General features: G+C 34.3%; 2 protein-coding genes across 2 annotated transcripts; one reads left to right on the top strand and one right to left on the bottom strand.

The window, feature by feature from the left end:
• Positions 1–1,200: 1,200 nt before the first annotated feature.
• On the top strand, positions 1,201–10,800 carry LOC103404064 (U3 small nucleolar RNA-associated protein 21 homolog). Its single transcript, XM_008342918.4, has 18 exons — positions 1,201–1,605; positions 1,727–1,754; positions 2,232–2,332; positions 2,616–2,819; positions 2,951–3,194; positions 4,241–4,416; positions 5,182–5,264; positions 5,635–5,707; positions 5,803–5,868; positions 6,934–6,976; positions 7,336–7,475; positions 7,708–7,920; positions 8,264–8,348; positions 8,450–8,744; positions 9,264–9,525; positions 9,667–9,877; positions 10,002–10,216; positions 10,379–10,800. The coding sequence occupies exons 1-18, from the start codon at positions 1,480–1,482 to the stop codon at positions 10,526–10,528; spliced, it is 2,715 nt and encodes a 904-aa protein (XP_008341140.2). The 5' UTR covers positions 1,201–1,479; the 3' UTR covers positions 10,529–10,800.
• Positions 10,801–10,886: 86 nt separating this feature from the next.
• Positions 10,887–25,229, bottom strand: LOC103404080 (cycloartenol synthase 2-like). The gene is made up of 18 exons (XM_029095704.2): positions 25,000–25,229; positions 24,670–24,873; positions 22,244–22,336; positions 21,468–21,662; positions 16,661–16,745; positions 15,683–15,849; positions 14,267–14,455; positions 13,939–14,052; positions 13,574–13,696; positions 13,287–13,409; positions 12,930–13,028; positions 12,535–12,591; positions 12,386–12,432; positions 12,151–12,294; positions 11,841–12,018; positions 11,460–11,540; positions 11,273–11,356; positions 10,887–11,057 (listed from the first exon to the last, which is right to left on the bottom strand). The coding sequence occupies exons 1-18, from the start codon at positions 25,195–25,197 to the stop codon at positions 10,953–10,955; spliced, it is 2,286 nt and encodes a 761-aa protein (XP_028951537.1). The 5' UTR covers positions 25,198–25,229; the 3' UTR covers positions 10,887–10,952.
• Between the last annotated feature and the right edge of the window lie 419 nt (positions 25,230–25,648).

Raw genomic sequence — 25,648 nt, 5'->3', positions numbered from 1 at the left:
GGTCTTTCTTTGCCAAGATACTCATATTTAGGCAATATATATCTTTTTATTAAGTTGCATTGGAAATGCTTGTACTCGTGGTTTTTTTTTATTTGTTTTAAAGGGGGACAACTAGTGGCAAGCCACGATTATCCACCTTTTCAGGGGGCCGGGAAGACTCACAGAGACATTTCAGCCTAACCTTTTCACTTTATACATTTTTTTTCTTTTTACGATTAAATAAAAAAATTATAAAAAGCTTATTCATTGGTTAAAAACATTCATCATAGCTTAAAAAAAAACATTCATCATTATATATTTATTACACTATTTTCCTTTTGAATAATCGATATTATCTACACACTAACGCGGTGAGAAAGTGGGTTACGTCTCATAATGGACTAACAATATTGTGGTTCAAATTCGCTTTTGGCGATAATGGAACCTAAGACCTCTCATTTATAAATGAAGATGATCATAGTACTCTGTGGGTGAAAATGTGTTAAACCGTTGCGTGGTGGCAAAATTCGAACTCCGTCGGTGGCTAACCTAACAAAATCTATTGTTTGTTAAAAAAAAAAAAAAGAAGTATAGAAGCTCTATTAGACCATCTCCAACCCTTGGCTTAAAACCTAAAATTTTTAACCCATAATATTTAGGTTTTAACCCAGATACAACTTTTTTGCTCCAACCATTATAGCCTAAAATTTTACTCCCATATTATTAAAGAATAAATTTAGGCTATTTTTTTAAATTAACTTTTAAATAACAATAAAATTATGTGTACTATTCTAAATTAATTTTATGAACGTTTTAACCTAAAAATATTTAAATTTCGATAAACATTGAAAAATCATTAAACTGACACATGAAACTCATAAAATACTACAGAAGAATATGAAACACATGAGACACATAATTTTAACCGTTGAATTTAAATTTGGGCCGTTAGATTTGATCATAATCGATTTCAGTCGTTGGATTCAATAAAATTTTAAATATAAAACAAAAATATTAACTAATTTAAATGTGGACCGTTGAATAACCAACAACTCATTTGAATATGAGCCGTTGATCAACCAAAAGAGCCGTTGTGCTCAATTTTATTGGCAAACAAGTGGGAGACACACCTATGTGGGTGGGGGCTCCACCACTAATTTTGGCCTAAATCTGACTTTTTTTTTAGGTTTTAGGTTTTAGGTACAAATTAGAACTTGGGTTCGAATGAATTGGAGGGAATAGAAGGGTAATTATAGGTTTTAGGCCATGGCTTGGAGTTGGTCTTGCAATTTTCAATGGCTAGTGAAATTGTGGGTGTAAACATACTTTGGGCTTCAAAACGCACCGTGTTGGTTATCATCGTTTTCCTCCTCCTAAACCCTAAACCCTCCTTCGTCTCTCAGTCCCACTCCTCGTCGCTTGGCGTCTCCATTTTCTTCTCTCTCTCTTCTATTTATTGTCTTTCGACAAGCTTCAGAAAACCCTAGAGAGAGGGAGAGAATGGGAATATTCGAGCCGTTCAGAGCAATCGGCTACACAACCAGCTCCGTCCCCTTCTCTGTTCAGCGGCTCGGCACCGAAACCTTCGTCACTGTCTCCGTCGGCAAGGCTTTCCAGATTTACAACGTAATTTTGAATCAATTTCTATTCATTTAATTTTTTTATTCTTCAAGTTGCAACTTTGATGCCCGTTAATTTATGCTTAATTATTTTTTCGTGTTTTGTTTGAATTTGTCTTTTGTTGCAGTGCGCAAAGCTCAGTCTCGTCCTCGTTGGTGTGTTTCTATGTTCTTTTGTTTTCAAATTTGAATTTCATGGTTTTTTTTTTAATTAAGAACAATGTAATTATATGATTTACTATATATTTTAACGTTTGGAATTGATATTAGGTGTATCAATGAAGAATTGGGACTAAGTTGGCAATATAATTTGTCTAAATTCTTTCGAAATTATCTGCTTTAGACCAATCTATGCACGAATCTGCAAAAAAGTCTTCTTTGGCTTTTTAAAAATTAGCTTGGAGTTGCTTAAAAACTTCAGTTTTACTTTCACGAAAGAAAAAATGAAAAAATGGCTCCGGGTGCTTAGGAACAACACTTTTAATGTTTGGGGAGCAGCATGACGTTGTGCTGGCAATTTTATTTTTGGTCTTTTTTTTTTCCCAAATACTTTTTAATGCTTTCTTGTAGGGCTTTTAGGTAATTTTGTTCATGCAGTATAATTATGATCACTTTTTTTATTACCTATAAAAGGTCCACAATTGCCGAAGAAGATTCGAGCTCTTGCTTGCTACCGTGATTATACATTTGCTGCATATGGGAATGAGATAGCCGTTTTTAAACGAGCTCATCAGGTTGGTTAACAGTTTTTTTTTTTTTTTGATAAATTTTGTTAAGGTGAAAATGTTACTTAAGTAGTCAGAGTTATTTCTCCTGATACCTCCACACCCGTCCATTGTTTGTACTTTTCAGAGTCATTGCCTTCTTTCCCTTCGATATTGATTAACTATCCTAATTCCAAAGCTCTTAATTAGAATCTTATAAATAGTGTGCTACAGGGGAGTCATATGCGTCTGTTATCAGAAGTATCTGATGGACTGAACTTCATGTTTAACACGTTATTTGATATTGTAACAGGTAGCAACATGGTGCAGCCATAGTACCAAGGTCAATTCGTTGCTATTGTTTGGAGAGCATATCCTAAGTGTTGATGTTGAAGGTCATCTGTTTATATGGGCATTCAAAGGAATTGATGAGAACCATTCTCCGATTGGACATGTTATGTTAGACAACAACTTTAGTCCTAGCTGTATAATGCATCCGGATACCTACCTAAATAAGGTAACTGCATTCTCAAAGAAGCTCTATTGCAATTTTCTATGCAAAATAACCATAAAATGTTCAGTCATTAAATTTGATGCAACCTCATTTTTCTCTCAATTAAGATTAAACGCTATCTATAATCTGTCCAGATTATTATTGGGAGTCAGGAAGGTTCACTTCAACTTTGGAACATCAGTGCAAAGAAAAAACTATATGAGTTCAAGGGATGGAATTCTTCTATCTGCAGTTGTGTTTCATCTCCTGCACTAGATGTTATTGCAGTTGGTTGTGCTGATGGAAACATTCATGTTCATAACATTCGTTATGATGAAGAGCTAGTCACATTTTCTCATTCAACACGAGGTGCTGTGACTGCCTTATCTTTCAGCACAGGTAAGAGTATCAGGAATTTGGTTTATACTTTACACTTTATGTTAATAACTGTCTATGAATTACTACGTCACCATGGTGCTGTGGAAGTTGTTGTGTTAGGCTTTGATACTGTAGACGTATTTCTTTAAGGAAAACTAATCAAAAGTGCTTGAAAACTTTGAGTTTTAACGATAAGGACAAAATAAAGGGTAAAGTGAATAGTACCATGATTGACTTTTTAGTGTAAAAATGTGGTTTTTCGTTAAAGTGAACAGTACTGGGAGCTTTTCGTTAAAGTTCCCATTTCTTTAATGCTCTTAGTTACTAAAAAAATAGAAAAATAGGAAGGTATTAGTACTATACTATCCTGGGCCTCTTTAATGGAAATAGATTGAACCCAGGACAGTATAAATTATCATGCAAAGCTTAGAAATCTGGATATGGGGTTCTATACTTTAATCACACCTGCTCACATGGAAACATACAATGGTTGATGTTGAGCATGTTTTGCTGAAGGATTGGACCAAATGGAGATAAGTTGAACGTCCAAAATCTTATATATTGTTATGCAGGCTTAGATTTTCCATTGTGGGATTCTATATTCTCACCACGACCCTTCACATGTGGGCAACCAAGCCAAACACGCTGAAAAGTTAAATTGGGTGACACGGAGCATGTAAGGCTTTGATGTCATGTTAATGTTAGAGCATCCAACTAAAAAGCAATTGGAAATGGGTGGAGAGGCCCATATCATTAAATCTTGTAATGCAATGCTTGAAATCCTTGATATGAGATTTTTTTTTTTTATTCACTATTAGGTGCATTTTGGAATGAGTGCTATTTTTCATGCTGCTCCTGTCTTCCAAATAGTCTATTTTTTACGGGGTCATCAATCTTGAGTTATGTTTCATAGTTGATTCTCAGCTGTCTCTTTTGAGTTAGGAATTATATGTTTGTCCTACAAACAAAAAAAGAGAAATTAAAGGGTTGTGACTGCTATATTTTGATGATTATCCATGAAGTCAGTTTCTAGTTTATGCTTATGTTTACTTATGCCTCCTTGTTAGATGGGCAGCCTCTACTAGCATCTGGAGGTTCTTCAGGTGTCATAAGCATATGGAATCTTGAAAAAAGAAGGCTTCAATCAGTAATAAGAGATGCACATGATGGTTCTGTACTTTCACTTCACTTTCTTGTGAATGAACCCGTGCTAATGAGTTCATCATCTGACAATTCCATCAAAGTAAGGGCACTTTATTGTTCTCTCTTAGTTTCATTTGCATCTAGTTAAGTTTCATTTGCATCTAGTTACTTGTCAAAATCTGTAGGGAGAGCATAATTTCACGATTACATATGATATTGCCCTAATCATATATATAAATGGAAATTTATTTGTTAATGCTCTGAAGAAACATGCAACCATGGTTAATCCAATTTCCTTCTTCATCAAGCAAAGAAGCCCTTTTATGAGTAAGAACATGACCTTTTATGATTAAGAACGTGACCTCTTGAACTGTTTCTGCTGCTTCAGATTTATAAAATAGGTAGATACTAGATGGTACTTACTTAAGTGTGTTCACCAGGTCACTGACATAGGCATATTGGTTAAAAGTAGAACCCCAGTGTTTATTAGTATCAAATAAAATTTCTTCTTTGGCCTTGCCAAGATATTATGTCCTCACTTCCAAAGGATCCGATTGGTGCTCACTTTATATCAATCTTTAGTTATTTTCTTCTCTCTTATTTGCTTTTTCCTTCAAGTTCCACTGTGAATTGTTTCCTTTTTCATTTTATTGTTACAATCAAGAACATTGTTTTTTTATTTTTTGTGGTTGAGTTGCTGCTTTTGTATTTTGAACATTTCAATCATTAATATTTGAAGGAATTAAGGCATTAGAAGGTTTTTTACACTAACATTATTGTATGACCTTGTTTTACTTAGAAAAAAAAATCATGTTTTTCTGTGCACCCATATAATTGATTTGTACAACTATTTATGCCCCTCTAGATGTGGATTTTTGACACAACTGATGGAGATCCTCGACTTTTACGCTTCAGAAGTGGTCATAGTGCTCCTCCACAATGCATAAGGTATATTAGTTGTGACATTAATTTTAAGTGAATTTTAAATTCTTCCGGTGTTGTTGTTACCATAGATTTGGTGCTATAGGATTCACATATTCTGCCCATTGATTTCATGATCTTTGACTTCCATGTATCTATGTTATCTTGTGGTGCTTATATGTATGAAGCAAAATCCAGTTTTCTATTTCTCTATCTGTTGCGACTTATCATGCAGCACTTCTGCACATCAAGTTAAGGACTTCCTCGATTTTAGTTTAAATTGTACGATAAATCATATGTAAAGGCTTTGGGTTTTCCATGTTGCTTAAGCCATTGCTTTACTTTGAGGGTATTGGTTGGATTTCAACCTTCTTTATTAACCATGCTTGACTTCTAGGTTTTATGCGAATGGGAGACACATTCTATCAGCTGGTCAGGACCGTGCATTTCGCCTTTTCTCTGTAATACAGGTTCGGACTCGGTCAGCATCATGTTTTTTAACCACCGTTTTTATTTTTGTTATTTATAATTCTCTTCAGTGTTTTATTTAGTTACATGTTATTAGGATCAGCAAAGTAGAGAGCTTTCTCAGCGTCACATATCCAAACGAGCAAAGAAACTGAAGATGAAGGTATGGCTTGGAAGTACAATATCTTCGTCCTTATATACAGTACTTAGTATAACTAAACTGTGTTGGTATTATTGATTTTTAATTTTTTTCTTTAATTGAATTTCAAATGACTCTTAGTTCTTAGACAAATCATGATGCATGCACTAAAAATGTATGAAAGCACATAAATTAGTTGAAGATTTGTCTTTTTATGCTTGTAACACAGAATATTCTATTTATTGTGTTATTGAATGATAGTTTTAATTATGGATTTCATCGAGCATTTTTTTGTTTTTTATTGTACTTTTTTGTAAGAGTTTTTTTTTGCTGACTATGAAAACATTACAAAGTGAACTTGATATGGATACACTACACTACATGAACTCAGATGTGATTGTGTGATGTGGGTATGCATACAAATGTCTCATTTTTTGTTTGTTTGTTTTTATGTATTTTCAAAAATCTGTCCACACATTTGAGTGTCTGGTACCCGTACTGTTACCAGTGTCTTGTTTTGTTGACATTATTATGCCTGGGTGAATTGAAGGGTCCATGTGATGCTTTATGTCACGTTTCAGTGAGGTTCATCCATGAAGGATGATTTAGGTCCCAAGATCAGGCCACGACTGCCTTTTTGTATTTATATTTAAGTCACCATGATGGGTGATGGGTGATCATGAGACATGTCGATATCATACCATTCTAATGATTTCATAACATATTAATGTGTTGCAGTTTGGATAGCAATGAAAAGAATGTCTGATCGTTTCTCAATGTTTTTAAAATGTTCAAAACCAGAAAATGTCTTAGATGAATCCATAAATTGATCACACTACATCTTCATCCTCCCTTCCTCTCTCTCTCTGTTTCCAAATGTTTTGCATCCTTCTGATGCGTGTCATGCTTCTCATGATACTCTGTTGGTGAAGTATCATGTAGTCAAGACCATGTACCATGGCTTAGACATTTATACCCATTTCCTTGATGGTTAGATGAAACATTTTATCGCGTGAATCATAAGTTGACAAAGCTATTTGAGCTCGCTGATAGTTTGACTATGTAATTTCTGTTTTCTTTACCTTTTAGGAAGAAGAGATAAAACTGAAGCCTGTCATCGCTTTTGATTGTGGTAAGGTCTTTTTCTCTGTGAAACTTTCTGTATTTGTTTTCATTTTAAACTTTATTAGCTCTTTTACAACAAATTTTTTATAGCACTCTACTGAAATACTACAGAAATTCTAAAAATTTCTGTAGGTTGCAATTTGCAATCTTATATTTCAATGTATATTATGATTGAACATAATAAATTTCAAATTTGTTTTGGTCTCTTCTTGAAAAAAATTACTGCTTTTGTTTAAAAATCAATACCATAGATCTAATGTAGTTGAAGTCATTAAGACTGGTGTTAATTCCTATAATCCATATTCAATATGAGAAACCTTAACATTTTTGAATCATCTGATTTCTTTATGCGACAAATATCTTCAGCTGAAATAAGAGAGCGAGATTGGTGCAATGTGGTTACATGCCATATGGATACTGCACAGGCATATGTATGGAGACTTCAAAACTTTGTTCTTGGTGAGCATATTCTGAAGCCAAGACCTGAAAACCCTACACCAGTGAAGGTTAGATTCTGCTTGAAGCCTTGAATATAGCTCATTTTTTGTAACATCCATTTTCCAAGGTTGAATAATCAAATTTGGAATTACTCTCTTTGGATTCATATGATTCCCGATGAACCAGTTCTAATGACTATGCTCTGTGCAATCTTAAAGACTTGTTAAAAACACTTCCATACTCAACCATTTTTTTAACAGTCTACAATATTAATGAATGGTTTTCTGTTGTTGGTAATAGGCTTGTGCCATCAGTGCATGTGGCAATTTTGCCATACTAGGGACAGCGGATGGTTGGGTTGAGCGGTTCAACCTCCAATCAGGAATCAGTCGAGGCAGTTACAGAGACACGTCAGAAAGAGGGAGCTTTGCCCATGATGGGGAAGTGGTTGGAATTGCTTGTGATTCAACAAATACTGTAATGATAAGTGCAGGATATCATGGAGACATAAAGGTCAGTCTTTATTTCTTATTTCAAAAAAATGATGCTCAACCTTTATGTCAGAGTTACTGGTAGGCAGGCTCATATAATAGCATACGAGGTCTGTGGTGCTCAAGGCGGGATTTACATTGATTTATGAGGGTGGTGGTGGTGGTGGGCCTGGCCTAAACCTTGTTTGTTGAAAGATATTACAGTTTTGCATGAAGATGCCTTTTGCCCTTGTATATATTGTCATCTTGAGTTATAAGAATCAGCAAAGTAAAGAAATTTTCTAAGCTTCCCAAGTTAAAGGAAGAAAGAAAATGGCTAAGTTTAGTTGGATGTTTCATCATGCCTCACTCGTTTTGACCTGCAGGTTTGGAATTTCAAGGGACGTGATGTAAAATCTAGATGGGAAGTTGGGTGCTCCGTTGTCAAGATTGTATACAATCGTTTGAATGGTAACCTGTGTTTGACATATTTTTGCCATTTAGAGTTATTTGGCTTCGTTTTTTGGCACCATAAATGCCTTGGATAATAATGTGATCAAAATAACTTCCAGGTCTTCTGGCTGTTGTGGCTGATGACTTAATCATCCGTTTGTTTGATGTTGTGGCATCAAGAATGGTTCGTAAATTTGAAGGTCATATGGATCGTATTACAGATATGTGTTTTAGTGAGGATGGAAAATGGCTTTTGTCATCAAGTATGGATGGAAGTCTTCGAGTCTGGGATGTTATTTTAGCAAGACAAATAGATGCGTTGCATGTTGACGTAGCTATAACAGCATTGTCTCTGTCACCGAATATGGATGTTCTAGCGACTGCGCATGTTGACCAAAATGGGGTCTATCTTTGGTAAGTCTTCATTTCTATTGACTATTGAATTTTTATTCGGAGGTTGAGTTTTTAAATGTGATTGTCATGCATATAGAGTGGACACTTCTTTTAAAGAAAAACCTTATCTAATCAGGAATACAGCAACAATGAGAGACTAAATAACTGATGCAGAACATAAATAAGAAAACAGCGTTAATGATTACAGCTCAATAACTTAGCCTATGGCTTTCTTCCAATCCAGCTCACCTAAACTGTACTCTCTCCAACCCTACCCTCTATAACCTTTGAAGACCCTTCCATACCTTTCCATCCAAATACCCAGTTTAGAGTCAAGACACTGCAACCTCATATAACCTTAGTATCCCCTCCGCCAAATGCATCATGATGTAGCATAGAACCAGTGGAAAGCTAAAAATATCAATTATCTTAAAATTTTAAAGTGAATGGTTTAGCATGCAATAGATCGTTTAATATTGTAGTATTTCTTATTTTCATTCCTTATTTTTTACCTGAAATTAAACCTGACAATTTGAACAGGGTAAACCAATCGATGTTTTCTGGAGCTTCAAAAGTCGATTCTTATGCAAGTGGAAAGGAAGTTAGGAATGTTAAGTTGCCATCTATCTCTTCAACAAAAGGTTCTCTAGAGGAGGACTCTGACGAGCCTATTGTGGACCATCCGGAATCCAAAGATGCTCCTGCTTTTACTACTCTTGACCTTCAAATTCCCGATCTTGTTACTCTCTCATTATTGCCTAAAAGCCAGTGGCAAAGCTTAATCAATTTAGACACTATAAAGGTACTTTCTACTGGTGATTATTGTTCTGATTCCAAACGTTTGACTTCATTTGGAAATATTATATATTACATTTGTATCTGTTTCCCTGTACATTTTGTTGGTGACTGATCAGTAATTATGTTGTGGCTCTGCGATGCCCAGGAACGGAATAAACCAATTGAACCACCAAAAAAACCGGAAAGGGCTCCTTTCTTTTTGCCTTCAATTCCCTCTTTTTCAGGAGAAATATTATTTACGGGATTAGAAAACGAGGAGGCGAAAGGTGATGACGTAGAACACACTAGAATAAAGTCTGGTCTGGCACCATCACAATTCTTGCAACATCTTCAGTCATCTGCAGAAATGAAGAATTGTAAATACTTTTAATCTCTTAGTACTGTAATATTCCACTTGTAATTCAGTTGTAATTTTGCTTTCTTGATTGTTGTAACATCTATGCAGGACATAATCGTCTTAAATTGTGTTTTTGGTTGCAGTTTCAGCATTTACTGATTATATTAAAAGTTTGTCTCCATCGACTCTGGACATGGAGCTTCGAATGCTTCAGATTGTTGATGATGAGGATGAGGAAGAACTTGAAAGCCGCCCAGAATTACTTTCAATCGAACTGCTCCTTGATTATTTTATACATGAGACTTGGTGCAGAAACAATTTTGACTTTGTACAAGCTGTAATCAAGGTGTTTCTGAAGGTATAGATTTCTCCTTTTTTGCTTTTAACCAATTAGTAGTGTTATCAGAAGGCTTTTGGAGCTTTTTCAATTCCAGTATATACCGACTATTGCTACTTCCAGTTGGTGCTCAACCAACTTCAAATAACCTCTTTCATTTACTTCTTTTTCTTCCTTTAACAGATCCACGGCGAAACAATTCGGTGCCAATCAAGACTGCAGGACAAGGCAAGGGAGCTCCTAGATATTCAATGCAAAACATGGCAAAGAGTAGAAAAATTGTTTCAAAGTACCAGCTGCGTTGTCGCATTTCTTAGCAATTCACGGTTTTGAATGGCCCGAAATTTTGTCTCTGTATTTCTGATAATATTTAGTCGAGCGATTGTTCTGCCATTAACTAATTCAAGCCAGGACTGATTATGATTCAAGGATTCTGAGTTGCAAACTTCAACTGAGAGTCTTGACTTATTTCCATGGGAGTACTAGTTCGAGTGAAGACGATATGTTACATATTCGCAGATGTGTAGTAAAATTCTGTTGTAATATAGTTTTCTGTAACTCCGCCCCTGTTTGAACACTTTTGAATTGCATGTCCATTTTTCTTCTGGATTGTTTTCAAATACATTATTATACACACATTAGATTCACCAATGTTATATCAACATCGTAGTAGGGTTTGGAAAACGCCAATGAAATGCATCATTACATGACCATTTGACACTCATTTTCTAGCAAGTTGATCTGTACATTTATACGGTCAGAATACGCGATTGCGATACTCTCCAAGGGCCCACATGGGGAAGATGTTTCTGTACGCAGAATAACTGATCATGCAGTTCTTGTTAAACACTCCCATGATTTGCTGTGAAAATAAAACAAAGTAATATTAATTGCAAGATAAGTATATATTACATGTATAACCTTCCACGCTAACTTATAAATATAGGGAAATTGGATTTCCGACACTATTTCTTCTTGATGCACGCTCTTGTTTACGACCCTAACTTATCAAGAGACGTAATTGAACAACTGTGTGCAGAAGAAGAAAACGGGGTGCGAAAATCTTTCTCGGTATACCTGTTGTGGGAAATCTCCATTCTCCATCTGTGAATTAATCAACAGCTTTGATGCACGGTGCAAGGCCGCAGGGTCCCTCTCAGCCTAATCAGTAAAAAACGGTAAAAACAATATTACACGTGAATTTATCTGCTATTTCTATTAGCATATCTTTTTGTAGAAGAAACAAACAGAGAGTGAAACACACCTGCCCTGCATCAATAAGACCCAGCATTGCCCATCCAGTGTTCACTATATGTGGCTTGTTCCCTTCCAGGTTTGTGTATACCTATTTAATAACAAAATATTGTGTTATTCTATAACCTAAATGTCTTGTCAAACAGTCTGACGACATATTAACATCAAAATGTTTTTATGTTATAACCGAAAATGTTCTCTTGCCATAGTGTTCTCGCTACATAGAAGCTTTACGCTGTCTGACAAGATGTTGACAGTGTTGGGTTATTCTCTATATTAACAATTAGTTTTATGGTGGAACCTCAACTTTCTACCCAAGAAAACATTACCATTTTAAGGGATAAATCATACATCCCTCCCCATCTTTGAATTATAATCATTGGTCTCTTACCTTGTTTTGGCATGAAAGGTAGCTCTCTCCCCAGCCGCCTGAATCAAGTTGTTTGGACAGCAAGAAATCACATGCTTTTCTAATGCTATGACTTGTTTGGTATGTCTTACCGCCAGCCACCAGCCCCTTTATCCCAAACCATGTTCCATAGGTGTAGCAGACTCCCCAAGACCCATACCTGAAACATTATTCGACTGATAAAAAAATTCCACGGGGCAAAGTGAATAATTCAGGAGGCATAACATTAATTAGCCTTAATTTAATTAGTACTCTTCTAATTAATGAGTTTACGTATGGAGAAGGCAATTACCATGAGCCATCAGGTTGTTGTATGCTCTCGATGAATTTGACTGCCTTTGCAATACATGCTAATATTTCTTTCCTCCTATGTCCTGGATATAACTTCATGAATGATTTAAGGCCTTGTATTGCTGCTGATGTGCATTCCACGTACCTACATTTTTTTATGAAGATGTATATTATTTGATGTAATTGCTTTGGAAAATAAAAGTAGAGAAATAACTCAAACTATCTTTGGAGCTTACTGATAGTCAATGATGATATCTCCGAATGTTTCAGCTGGATTGATCATCTGGTATTGAAATATGTCTCAGATTCTCTCAAAAAAGTTAATTAACCACAATTAACAATCTTTTACTTTAAAAGACTGAAAAGGAAAGAATTGCTTCTTCACCTCCAACCAGGGGTAAGATCTTGTGAGTTCATAGGATGCAAATCCTCCAGTACTGTTCTGTTGTGTTCAAGAACAAAATTTAATTTAAACATAACAATAGACAATTGTATGTGCAGAAACCAGACTCTACTGTATTATTGACGTTCTCTCACCAAACTTAATTGTCAGACAAAGGCATATTTTGTGTGAACCTATATAGCCGACTCATGCAAGAGTGGACCTGATCAACTATTTACATTCATAGTCTGACAACATATAAATGTTCTTATATTGTCAGACAATCTGACAAGAGAACTTACAATTGTCAGAGAAGCTTAAGCTATTTAGTCCCATGTTTACTTAATCAGCTGCCAATAGAATTGTATAAGATACTAATCATTAAAACCATTTTTTACCTGTAGGGATAATATCACATTAACAGCATCATATAGGTGATCAGTCTGTACGGCTTCTCCTACTATTTCAGACGGTATACTTGATAGTAAGAGGGCTGCCTGTAAGCAGTCGGATAAATAGTCAATTGAGATGGTACGCATAGTTTTAGTCCGCATATCATTTCAGAAAAAACCATTTGCGCGACAGATCTTTGTGCGACGAAAGCTTAGTTGCGCAAGTATGTTTATCGTGACGAAACTGAGGCGCCGTCGCTCAAGTGCGCCGCACCAAAAGTAAAGTAGCAAAACATTTGCGCGACGCGAATATTCGTTGCGCTAAGGGACTTTACACACTAGAAGCCAACTCAAAAAGATTACCTTCAAACCTTCTGCCGTACAATCTGAGACAGGCCAGCCATTGTCTGGAGTGGAGAAGGGCCATCCACCCTTGGAAATGTGACGGTACCAGTTACTAGGGTTTCTGGAGCTGTTTGTCCGAACCTTAATTGATTAAAAAACAGTTAAGTAGTTTTGCATGCTGTAGTTTTGGCATATATCTATATATATATATATATATATATATATATATATATATATATGTTTTGGCAGTGAATTCCAGACGATATCTAGTTTAAATTAATACAAGTTATTTTGAGTTTAATTACTTGTGTGTTTTTTATAAAATCGTGCGCCTTCTTAAGCATGGAAACAGATTCAGTAAAGAGGTTGGTTGCAAGGATTGCTTGAACAGCCAAAGCAACATCCCAACATTGAGATCCATTATATCCCTATATATGATCAAAATAATGTACGTTCAGTTAGTCCCACATCTTTTAAAAATTAGAGAACTATTATTAGCACTCCAAAAACCTAATTGTGCACTTCTCATAACAGTATTTTTCCATCCAAATATAGAAAGTTTAGAGTGCACAATTAGATTTTTAGAGTGCTAATAACAATTTAAAAAAAAAAAAAAATCTCATCTTTTATTAATAAGAGAGAAATTATGTTAAAAACTCTTTTTGAGGACCTGCATCTTCATTCCATCTTCAGCAACCCAAAGATAATCTTTGATTCTTGAGAGATGATGCTTGTATGGTTTTGAATTTGGATCCTCCACCCAACAACAAATCATGTTTAGTACCTGTTGTTTATATAGACAATGCACTTAGTACATTTTTCTGATCGAGTAATACCTTATTTTACACTAAGGTATAAAGGATATGGGCTAAGTCACACGATAATCATATAGCCTGCTTTTCTTCTTGGTTCAAAGGGCATGAGTATTATATAAATAATATTAAATATTTATTGTATACAATTGTATTCTCCTTTTTATTTAATATTTTTAAACAAACCTTATTGACAGGTCCAATGCAAATATATTGAGTATTTTCATCCTCATAGTGTATGTGTTGCATTATAGTGCGGAGAGCCTTTTGCCTTAGTTTAGAGAATGGCCATCCCTTCAGAAGAGGCTCCCCAACCTTATGAAGAGATCCCCACAACATGTCCTGTAAAAGGGGATGTGGGTAATACAAATCCTCCTGCAAATTTAATATGGAGATTAAAACATGAAATAAATTTAGGTTTATGGTTTCGATTATTGGTCCAACTCAACCAATAGAAAAAGTATAATTAGCAGTTGAGCCAACAGACCCTAAACTTAATAACCTAATGATCTAATTATAATTATGAAATATAAAACATTTCTTTCTCCTTTTTGAGCTGGAAGTTGGAATAAATCAAGACATCAAGCATATTTCAGACCTAACCCGCCCACCACAGTTTCCCCTTTTTGTTTTGTTTTGTTTTGTTCTGATGTCTAAACTTTAGGTCATACATCTTTCTAGTGTCATTTGAGCCAAAATTTAAGGCTAATTACACTTTTCTTTTCAGTAAAAAAAGGGTTTAGGAGGAGGTGAGGCTACCCATCTCAGGGCTAAGGCATACCACAAGTCTTTTTCTTTGTTTTCTTTTAAAGATCGTCCACCAAGAGGAATTGCCGGCAATAAGACTCGAACCTAGACCTTGGTCTAGCAAAGAAAAAGATTTTTACAAACTCAACCAGCACTAATTATGCTTTCTTATATCATTTGAGTTGAAGCTTACGAACAAGCCACGCACCCATTTATTTTCAAAATTAAACTGTTAATTAATTACTTTATATTATTACCGGTGTGTATATTATATTCTATTTAAAACATACCTGATTATGCGGAAAATGATGTCATGAGATCAGATTTGGTTAGGTAATTAGAAAGAAAGCCACCCCATTTATAATTTGTTTGTCAAATGACTCCACATCTGATCCTTGATTGGTTTGGCGGGTCTTACATCCTTCCTTCCACCAAATTTGACTTTGCTTCATTGTCATCCTTCCTTATTCTATATTATATTAAACTCTTTATTTTGTATCTGCTGCACAACTTCTTATTCACGTGGAAGCTATAAATGTTTTAATCGTATTTGCTGCGATGTTCATGAATGGTTCATAATATTACAAAGATTTGAGTCTTTAGACCATTGGGGATGTGGTTACTTTGCCAGTTTGTACGAGTATTTTTTATGAGAAAAAAAAAAGAAATGAACAGTTGCTATTCATCTTCTCGCCATATCAAAATATACTCCAGATAGCTCAATTGCAAACCACAAAAAAAATTTTGAAAGAAAAATAATAGACGAAGTTAAGCGATAGGGAGTATTTGTATAACTTTTTTCTCTTATTTAATAAGAAGAAAAATAGTAGAATGAATACTACTCGTAGTACGTACCTTAGCACATAGATTTCTTGCTTGATCCCAATCAATCAGGTGATAGGAAAAGGTATAAAGTTCTCTCCTGAGAGATAAAATAAGGCCGTCGATAGGACCTACAAATCTCTTTCCGTATAAATATGACATGGGCAGATAAACCATCCTACAGTGACACCACATTCGACCTGCACCATCATTGCATGCATATGATTACCTGAAAATCATTTCATGATTGACTTTTGATTATATTTACTTCTTAGCTTTTTCCTTTAGGGTTTAGGGTTTAGGATTTAGAGTTAATTAAAAGGGAGTTTTAACGAAAAGTCCATGGTAATGTTTACTTTAACGAAAAACCACATTTTTACACTAAAAAGTCAAACCTGCTACTATTCACTTTACCTTTTATTTTTTCATTATCATTAAAATTCAAAGTTTTCACGCTCTTTTCATTAGTTTTCCTTAATTAAAAATCTCACATACATATTATACACGTAAGATGGAGAAGAATAGAAAGAAAACAGTTTGATTTATATATACCTGGGTGTATTGGGAGAGAGTAAGGTAAAAGCCACAGTTCTGGAGGCAGAGTAAGGTAAAAGCCACAGTTCTGTAGGATAAAGAATTTTTTATTATCATCTACCTTCTTACCCCACCCACCACCCTGATCCTGAATCTACTTTAGACTAGCTTTACATTACGAAATACCACTCAGGGAGTTCGAGGGAAGAACCCAGAACCCGATCTACGGCCGAATAGCAACTCGTACGTAAGCATACACATTTCAAGCAGAACTCAAAGCGATCATAGCGCTGATCCCCTTACCTACATAGCCATTCTTGCAGATACTATTCACTTTACCTTTTATTTTGTCATTATCATTAAAATTCAAAGTTTTCACGCTCTTTTCATTAGTTTTCCTTAATTAAAAATCTCACATACATATTATACACGTAAGATGGAGAAGAATAGAAAGAAAACAGTTTGATTTATATATACCTGGGTGTATTGGGAGAGAGTAAGGTAAAAGCCACAGTTCTGGAGGCAGAGGATTGTTTCCGCTCCATTCATATACACCAAGCACCTTCCCAATTCCATTCCAAATTTAGTTATGCATGCAATTAAAATACATATTAAATTGAGTAAGATTGAACATGATGAAGGCTTTATATAGCTAGATTCACGTACGTCTTTTCATGTATGAACATATTATGCCGCGACCAAGAGAACGGTAATGTAAACATATATATATATATATATATATATATATATATATATATATAGAGAGAGAGAGAGAGAGAGAGAGAGAGAGAGAGAGAGAGCTTTTTCATCGGTAAAGAATACATCGGGCCATCGACAAGCTATAGGGTTAAGGTCTAATATTGTCGTGTAATTTTACCTTTGTCACCTCATTCGATGGTGAGCCTCTTGCATGATGAGACTTGGTGCCTTGAGAGGCTGATGAATATTTCAGTTTAATTTTTGTTTGTTTGTAATCTTACTTCCGTTTGTAATCTTAATTTTGCCCTCTAGTATACATAGAATTTGTGAATGTTTCAACTGTATTCTTCTCACTGGGAGGAAATATATATAGTTGTATAACCCTAATCACAATTAATCTAGGAAATAATATACGAAATTTATTAAGGTAAGGAATCCTCAATACAATCAAATTAAAATATTTACCTTCCTATTCTAACAAGTATGACCACAAAAATAAAAAGAAAAAAAAAATAAAAGTAAAAGAGAGGTGTCACTGTGTGTTTTTCTTTAGAATAATACTTGTGTGTTAGTAAAAAAAAAACGTTGCTATTTAAGGATGAGTATGAATTCCTACTTAAAAAGCTTATGATTGAAACTAGTCATATGAAAATTACATTGTAAATTAAGATCATCTCTGTAAAAAATAAATTAAAGGAAAAATTAGTATCCGGTCCTTAATTTCTAATGTTGACTGAGACCTTATCAGTTTTTAGATTTTGATCAAAGTCCCTAGCATTAATGCATTAATGAATTACATTTCAGTTACATAATTTTTTAAAATAAAAATTAGTAATTGCTTTAGGGTTTTAATACTCACATCCTTACTAAATTCCTAATTAATTTTCAATTCAAAACATTTCCAAAATATAAAAAATAAAATTAGAATAAGTTTGTACCCATTAATTTTTTCCAGTATTCTAAAAATCGCTCTAGGCGGCCGCCTAGGCGCTGGGCGGTGGAGGCCCGATGCGATTTGGGGCAAATCGTTTATAGAAATCGGGAGGAAGCTAGGTGCTCCCTAGGCGGTCTAGATGCTCTAAGCGATGCTAGGCGGCATGTCTAGGCGGATGGAATCTCGTTTCCTCCGTCGCTGGTTCTGAAACTTTTGTTTCAAACTCTTTTCTTCGGCTCTAGGCGGATGGAATCTCGTTTCCTCCGTCGCTGGTTCTGCAACTTTTGTTTCAAACTCTTTTCTTTGGCTCTATGCACAGTTTTTATCATCGTCTTCTGCACTACTCTAAATCATGCTATCTAGTTTAAACAGACTTGCATCTGCAACTCAAGCTCTCGTGAAGCCAAACTTGAAGAAGAACGAAATTTACAGAGGAAAGAGGAGGAAGACGAAACAGAAAAATAACCAAATAGGAGAGCATATGTGAGAGAGGAGGAAGAGGAAACGAAATCAAAATAAAGGGCTTTTCGTATTCCAAAATGTAAAAAAGGTATTGTAATGTGCACCACTTTTCTGTATTTACTGTCATTGCCCACCACTAACCTTATCATTAAATATTATAATTGATTTATTTATTTATTTTTGGCACTATTAAATCTTTGACATGGGATTGAGACCTTGGGTAATGTGAGAGAGGTCGAGTGAATCTTTCGATTTGGGTTCCACCGATTGGAGTGATGTGGGAGAGGTGGAGGGCTCGTGGGTTTTTTTTTCTTTCTTTTTTCTTTTTATTTTTTATGTTGTATTATCTTTTTAAACACCAAACCATGTTATATACTAAAAATCTTAAGTTACAAAATTATATATCTATATATTATTCTTTTTAAAAAATAACAAGAAATTTACCTATATATATTATTCTTTTTGTAAATGTCAATATGCACTTATTTACAAGATATACAAGAAATTTACCTAAATCTGCCTGGGTCACCTAGGCGCTAGGCGCCAGCCCACCACCCAAGTAGCGCCTAGCGTTTTTTAGAATCTTGATTTTTTATTTTTATTTTTTTTATAAAAAATTTCAATTTCAATTTTTTAATCTTATATGTACCCATTCATATACCAATTTGTTATCTGTAAAATGTACCTTTTTGTAATATAAAATGTACCTATTTTTTATATAAAATTCATTCAAACATTTTTCTTATCCATTTTTTTAACTATTTATTGTATCATGTGTTTAAGCAATAAGGGAATCCAAGGAATGTATTTGATCTAAGAGAGAAGTGATTTAAGTAAGTTAGATTAACGAGACATTTCTCTTATGTTCATTCCTAAAACGTTCCTAGCCATAGGATTGCCAATTGGGCATTGACAATCCGCTAAGGTTAGTACGTGTTATGTCAACTCAAGCCTGAGTATGACTAGTCTCAAGTCATTTAGTGTTGGACACTAAGACAAACACATAGGTGCTTGAAAGAGTAATTGAGTACACTGAAAAACGATCAAAAGAGAGTTCGAACATACATGTCATGTAAGAACTCGTTAGTTGCAATATGCAAAGTAGTCATTTGACCTGAGGCATCATAGATGTCTAATGGTTAGGTCCTTGATCTTTGATCATGTCAAAGGCATTCCATCGAGAGTGTCCACGGTATTGTTAGGGTCAAGCTATCTAGTCATGTAGGCATATGAATGCACAACAAGGGATCTCTAACCTTCCATGGTGAAAGGAGAATACTCTAAGATATGATTCGGGGAGTCTTTGGTCAAAGCATACGAATATGACTTAGGAAGTATGTTCCAAATCATATTCAATTGAATCATATAGAGAAGTATCACATTGGATAGTAGACATGATACAAACTATCACTCAAACAATGTGATTAAGAGTATTGTATTAGAGAAGGACCGTATTGCATTGTAATTGTAACTGGATAGGTTCTCCAACCAATTCTATTTAGCTTGGGTAGCCATGACATGCTGCTAGGTGTCACTCATGGCTTGTGGAAGCCCTGAAGATTAGCAAACACTAATCATAATCAAAGGGAGAATTGAAATGTAGTTTCAATTCACAATCGATCGTTAAGAGTAACAATCGCCCACTGCCTCGCTAATTGGAACCTAATGGATCGTACACCGAGTAAGGGTGAAAGTGAAGAAATATAAATGAGATGGATAAGCGATTAAATGGTTTAATTGAGAATGGTCAAGATTAATTAATTAGTTAATTAATTTTACGAAAGGTTCGTATTGGGCTTTTAAGTTCGTATTGGGCTTTTACGAAAGGTTCTCATTAGGGTTTTCTTGAGACAAAGAAGAGAAACATTTTCTCTCTTTTTCTACAAGGAGGCCGGCCACATAGGGAAGATATAGCTAGCAATCTTTTCTTCTCTAAGTCATCCATTTCATCTTCACATCTCATCCTTGGTGTGGAGACTTAGAGACACCAAATCTTTGGTGTTTTTGGAGATCCTTTCCTCACATCCTCAAGGAGCAAAGGAGCATCAAAAGGAAGAAAATCACAAGGAAGATCCAAGGAGCTAGGAGGTGACTTGAAGGCCCTCCACTTGGGTGAATCCCTTGTGTAAACAAGGATGAGCTTCAAGGGTAATGAATCTCTAAATCCTTCATTCTCTTTAATGTTGTTAAAGAGTCTCATGGTTCACCATTCACTAGGCTTTGAAAGTCATGGGTTTTAGAATTGTTTTTGAATGCATGCCTACTTTAATGTGTTAATAGTTTGCATATGTGTTCAAATATTCTCACATGTTCTTAGCTAGGACAAAATTTTTCCTTCAATATATATATATATATTTTTTTTTTAAATGTACCCATGTTTTGGTGCAATAATTTTTTGGTTAGTATTGATGAACGTACCCATGTACACACACACACAATATATTGGAGAGTATAATTTATCTTCAATATTTTTTTATCCCATAAATTATGGGTTTTATTTAAAATCTCATTAATATAAATAACTACAAATTTTATTTTTAATTTAAAAATATAATAACTACATAGAAATACATTGTTACATTAATGTCAGGGACTTCGATCAAAAACTAAAAATCACAAAAGTTTCAGTCAAAGAACATTGATAGCTAAGGACCGCATCCAAAGTCTCTCTAAATTAAAACTAAGGTCATCAACTGTATTAAATGGATAGGTGGTTCATAATACTACAGTCTATTGACTAAACAAACCGTCTATCTATTTGTTACAATAGACCGCGAATAATTTTGAGTACAAAGTATTACTCCAATATCCAAGTACTATTCTTTTCTTTAAGTCCTGCCTTACTTTTCATTAAAATGTAATATCTATCTAATAGGACCACATTTCTTTTGGTCAATATTGGACCACATTTTTGTTTTAATTGGTTAATATAGGACCACATCAATAATGAAGATTTTTTTTAAATTTTTTTATCTGTGCGTATATTAACTTTTTCCTATGATTTTACATTTTGAAGATTTATGCATAATAGATATTCTTGACATTTTTTTTTAACAAATGATATTTTCTATTTTCTACACTATCCAGATAGAGAAACTCTTAACATTTAAAACCAAATTGAGAGAATTTGTTAAGAAAAAAAAAAAAAAACCAAATTGAGAGAATTTGTTAAGAAAAAAGATTGCTTACTGAAAGCCACATCTTTCCCCATGATGGTATGAAGGTAACTCCACCACGATCAAGAATCCATTTTCTTGCCTTATCCATTGCGCCATCACCACCGTCAATTTCCTCTCCAAGCAATCTCAAGGTGACATAGGACAGAGCTGTACAAAACATTGTGCTGGGCCCTTCTATATGTAGTCCCCAACCTCCATCTATATTCTGCATTTTGTTTATCCAATTTAGTTTGCAGCAAAGGAAAAGTGTTAGTCGTACTCTCTCATAAGTCATACCCAAGTGCTAGCACTATTTACTAAAAATAAATAAATATCTTAGTAAGATTAATCTTCACACATGAGCTAATTTGTTGTTATACCATAAAAAAAGAGTTAAGGATCGAACACAAAACTAATTGAAAATAGAATGAATAGCCAAACTTTTTATAAACTTTTGTAAGATTTCTTAACGTTTCTATGTCACACATTTTTTCACAATTAATTGTAATTTGAAAATTTTGAATAGGAGTTGGGGCCTCGAGAATTATTAAAAGTCGCATCAAATAATAGAGATCTAATAGAGATGTGCAGAATTATACAAAGAATCATTTTATCTATTAATAATATACCCATGCAAAGACAAGGGATCAGTTGAGTGGTTTAGTTATGTCAACCCCATCTTGTTAATTAGATTCTGAGATCAAGATAATTGATTGGTTCCTATTCCTAATAGATGGCAAGTCAGCCATGTCAATTGACAGGTAGCAAAGCATAAAGGAAAAGAAATTAGATACTTGATTATTATACCTGATGGTTATACAGATAGCGGCAGATCTCCTGTTGATGCTGGTCATGCGGCAAGATTGTATGAAGGGCCCCAGTTACATATAAGCCAATAACCTACGACACATTTCATTGCTTAAGTTAATTAGTGTGTTATAAGAGTAAGAAAACTCCCATGTTTAGTGTAGTCATACGATGTGAACGACATAATAAGGCATGAAATTCATATAAATAAAGTTGAATACCAATTAACCGTACGGCTGATGTTGACTTGTATGATAGTTAAAACTGACTAATTTGTATGATTGATTTGCAACGTTGGTGCATGATATAAGAGAGGCTCGATTGCAAAATAAGAAGCTAGCTAGTTAGAGTTCATGAGTAACTGTGTCTGCGATTATTTTATTGTTGCTAATCGTTCTTTATATAATTATTCTTGTTCTTCATTAGCTAGTACATCATTGCATGCATGCTTAAAGCTCCTGTTGGTGTAAGATTATTTCTATTCCAAACAACCAAATAAATAATTAAGGGTTTTAACAAACATTTAAATATACAGAAAACTAACATGCAGCAGAAACAACAACAAAAAAGGGGGAAAACAAATAAAAGACGAGAGGTGTATATATATATATATATATATATATATATATATATATATATATATATATATATATATATATATATATATATATATATATAACAGATGGGCAAACGGTCTCTTAGTATAAAACGAATAAGCGAAAATAGTGGACCATCAATAATGAAGGAGCCAGCTTGATTTTATTGTAAAGTTGTTTTCTATACAATTGTATACTAGTTATTGTGTATATACAAACATTATTATTTGGTGGTATAATTGATGTATATCCTATTCTATGTATTTACAATAATAAAATGAATAAATATGATAACGACGTAGAATTAATGTATATTATTTGTATGATATATATGTGTGTTGGTCTCTGTGTTGGAAACTAGGAACAAATTGGAGGGAATGAGAGGGAAAAGAGGGGACCATTAATGATAAAGAGAGATTGAACATAATTCACACTTGTTCAATAGTAAAAAGTTTTTATAAAAGGATGAAAGAAAGATTTTTGCTTAAAAATTTGTGATAATTAGTTTTCTGATACAACGAAATGTTTACACTAAGAGGCCGGGTAGCTAGGGAAATAATTTGGTATCGACCTCACCATCCATGAAATTCGCACTTAAAAATCTCTCACAACTGAAAAATGCTACCAAATTATAGTACTAAGCGGAATAATTACTACCAAATTATATATATATATATATATATATATGGTCGACAGTTTCATTATCATCTTACACTAATTTATGATATTATATAATTCTATTTGAACAACTACAAGTGGAAGAAAAGGGGACCATTTATGTAATGAAAAGGAATTAATCAATATATTATGTTAGTATGAACACCCCATGAATTTTCGAGGCATATATACATCTATTTATACCGTCTTCTGAAGTCATTAGTGTTTAATTATCGCTCATCACCATCAAAGAGAAGATAAGATAATTGAGAAGCTGTGTGTATGGAAAACTTTCATAATTTGGACATGAATAATGGCATTTTCGTCAAATCCATACAAGTTATGTGGTTGCATATAAAGTCATTCATTAGTTTTATTACAAGGGCTCATATCATATGAGAACCTTTATAGTGTGATCATCACATCTTCATGCGGTGTTATTAATAAAATCATGTTAGAACATGTATTTATTCATTAATATATACTTTAGGCCCACGAAATATCAGCTCTATTGTTTATCCATATCACAAAACCTTTCATGACTTATCGGTTGACTTGCTTGGGGAATAGTTTCACAAAAATAGAAACGAACCGGAATAACGTCCGATCTTGTTTTTGAGTGGAAAAGGGATATATGAAGTTTGCTATGTTCCTCTTTATAACAGTTGGATTATAATTTCATGTACAAGTACATGCACTCATAAGTTCAGTTTTGTCAAATATGCCACTTTACGCGTAGTGATATATTCCGAAAAAAATCATTGAAAATCCTTAGGTTAATTCAACTATTCACGCAGAAAGATATGTTTATAGAAAATCGTTCCAAATCACATATGTGAGGTTGCAGAGTCTAGAACTCTAGATCTTACTTTGTCCAAATCTCTCAGATTATCATGAAGCAACGTTGCATATATTACATTTTTAAATACATTAAATTTTCATATATTTAACAATATATTAAAGAAAATTGGCCAAGAGTTTTCTTACTAAAAAAAAAATGCTAAAAGCGGCTTTCTAATAAAACTCCCTTATTGTATTTTACGTTTTGGTTTAATCCAACGAACGATATTATTTATTTTACTTTCGAACAACGTGAATAGTTTTTTCAGCTCCATTTACGATAAAGCTAGTTTATAGCTAGGGCTAAATAGGGGTTAAATATTGAAATCTTACCAAGCCAGGTAGAAGAAACAAAGGTCCACCATAGTCACCAGGCCAGAAACCATCGTCAGCCTGCAGAGTTGAGTAATATCGCAACGCCCTCCTCAACGTGATTTCCACTGCTTCCTCGCTTATTACTTCCTCCTCCTCGTCACCACTTTTCACTTTCACCTGATCCGATACTACTTGCTTCTTTTCACTTGCTTCCTTTGCGAACTTTGTATTTATTATATGCATACATATCCAGAATCCATATTATTTCATATTATTTCATATCATCAGTTTCAAATAATGATCTTGTGAAAGATATCATTCACGCACGTACAGTGAGCTGAGTCTCACCTGAAGTCTCATTAGGAGATCGGAACTATGTTTTGTGCGAAAACGATTCTTGTGAAACTCAAGACGGACTTTGTCCACTTGAGCTCTCTCTTCCGGTGTTCCGAGGTTTGGATCAAACTCCCAATATTGTCTTCCGACGTGATTGTTCACACTTGTAAGCCATGGCTCTCTGCCTTCTGAAAGCTTCAACCTCCACATTATTTTCTGTTAGCTAATAATTAGACACATTAAGCACACTGCATACATGGGAAAACGTACCATGATTAACAAAACAACCATCTTTATTTATTTGTATCAAAGCTAAACATGACGATGAGTAGAACCTGGTGGTAAATAATAGGGGAATGTGATTTTCCGTGTGAGATTGCACACATTTTTACAACAAACAAAAGTAACATAAAGAAAATTAACTTTCTAATGATCTTGTGCAATATATAAGCATGAATTAAAGGAAAGTGTAAGAGGAGAGGAAAGGTTTCCTTAGCTAATGCACTTACGTTTAGGGTTTGGAGAAAAGTGTATAGTTGGCCAAATAGCTCAATTTGTGATCTTCTTAGTGTGTCACAATAACGTCCTTATATACATCTTACACATGACATGATTACCAAAGTACCCATCGACATGTTCTTGTACCTTTTTATTTTTAAAG

Source organism: Malus domestica, chromosome 16 (assembly GCF_042453785.1).
Source record: "Malus domestica chromosome 16, GDT2T_hap1".
Lineage (NCBI taxonomy): Eukaryota > Viridiplantae > Streptophyta > Magnoliopsida > Rosales > Rosaceae > Malus > Malus domestica.
Note: the sequence above shows the minus strand (reverse complement) of the source record. Positions and strands in the feature narration are given on the sequence as shown.

Coding starts and splice junctions, on each gene's coding strand:
- LOC103404064 (XM_008342918.4), top strand. CDS start 1,480: ATGGGAATATTCGAGCCGTTCAGAGCAATCGGCTACACAACCAGCTCC. Junction 7,921..8,263: donor GATATCATGGAGACATAAAG/GTCAGTCTTTAT, acceptor TTTGACCTGCAG/GTTTGGAATTTCAAGGGACG. Junction 9,878..10,001: donor ATCTGCAGAAATGAAGAATT/GTAAATACTTTT, acceptor TTTTGGTTGCAG/TTTCAGCATTTACTGATTAT.
- LOC103404080 (XM_029095704.2), bottom strand. CDS start 25,197: ATGTGGAGGTTGAAGCTTTCAGAAGGCAGAGAGCCATGGCTTACAAGT. Junction 24,874..24,999: donor ATCTCCTAATGAGACTTCAG/GTGAGACTCAGC, acceptor ATAAATACAAAG/TTCGCAAAGGAAGCAAGTGA. Junction 22,337..24,669: donor TGTTTCTTCTACCTGGCTTG/GTAAGATTTCAA, acceptor AATGTGTCGTAG/GTTATTGGCTTATATGTAAC.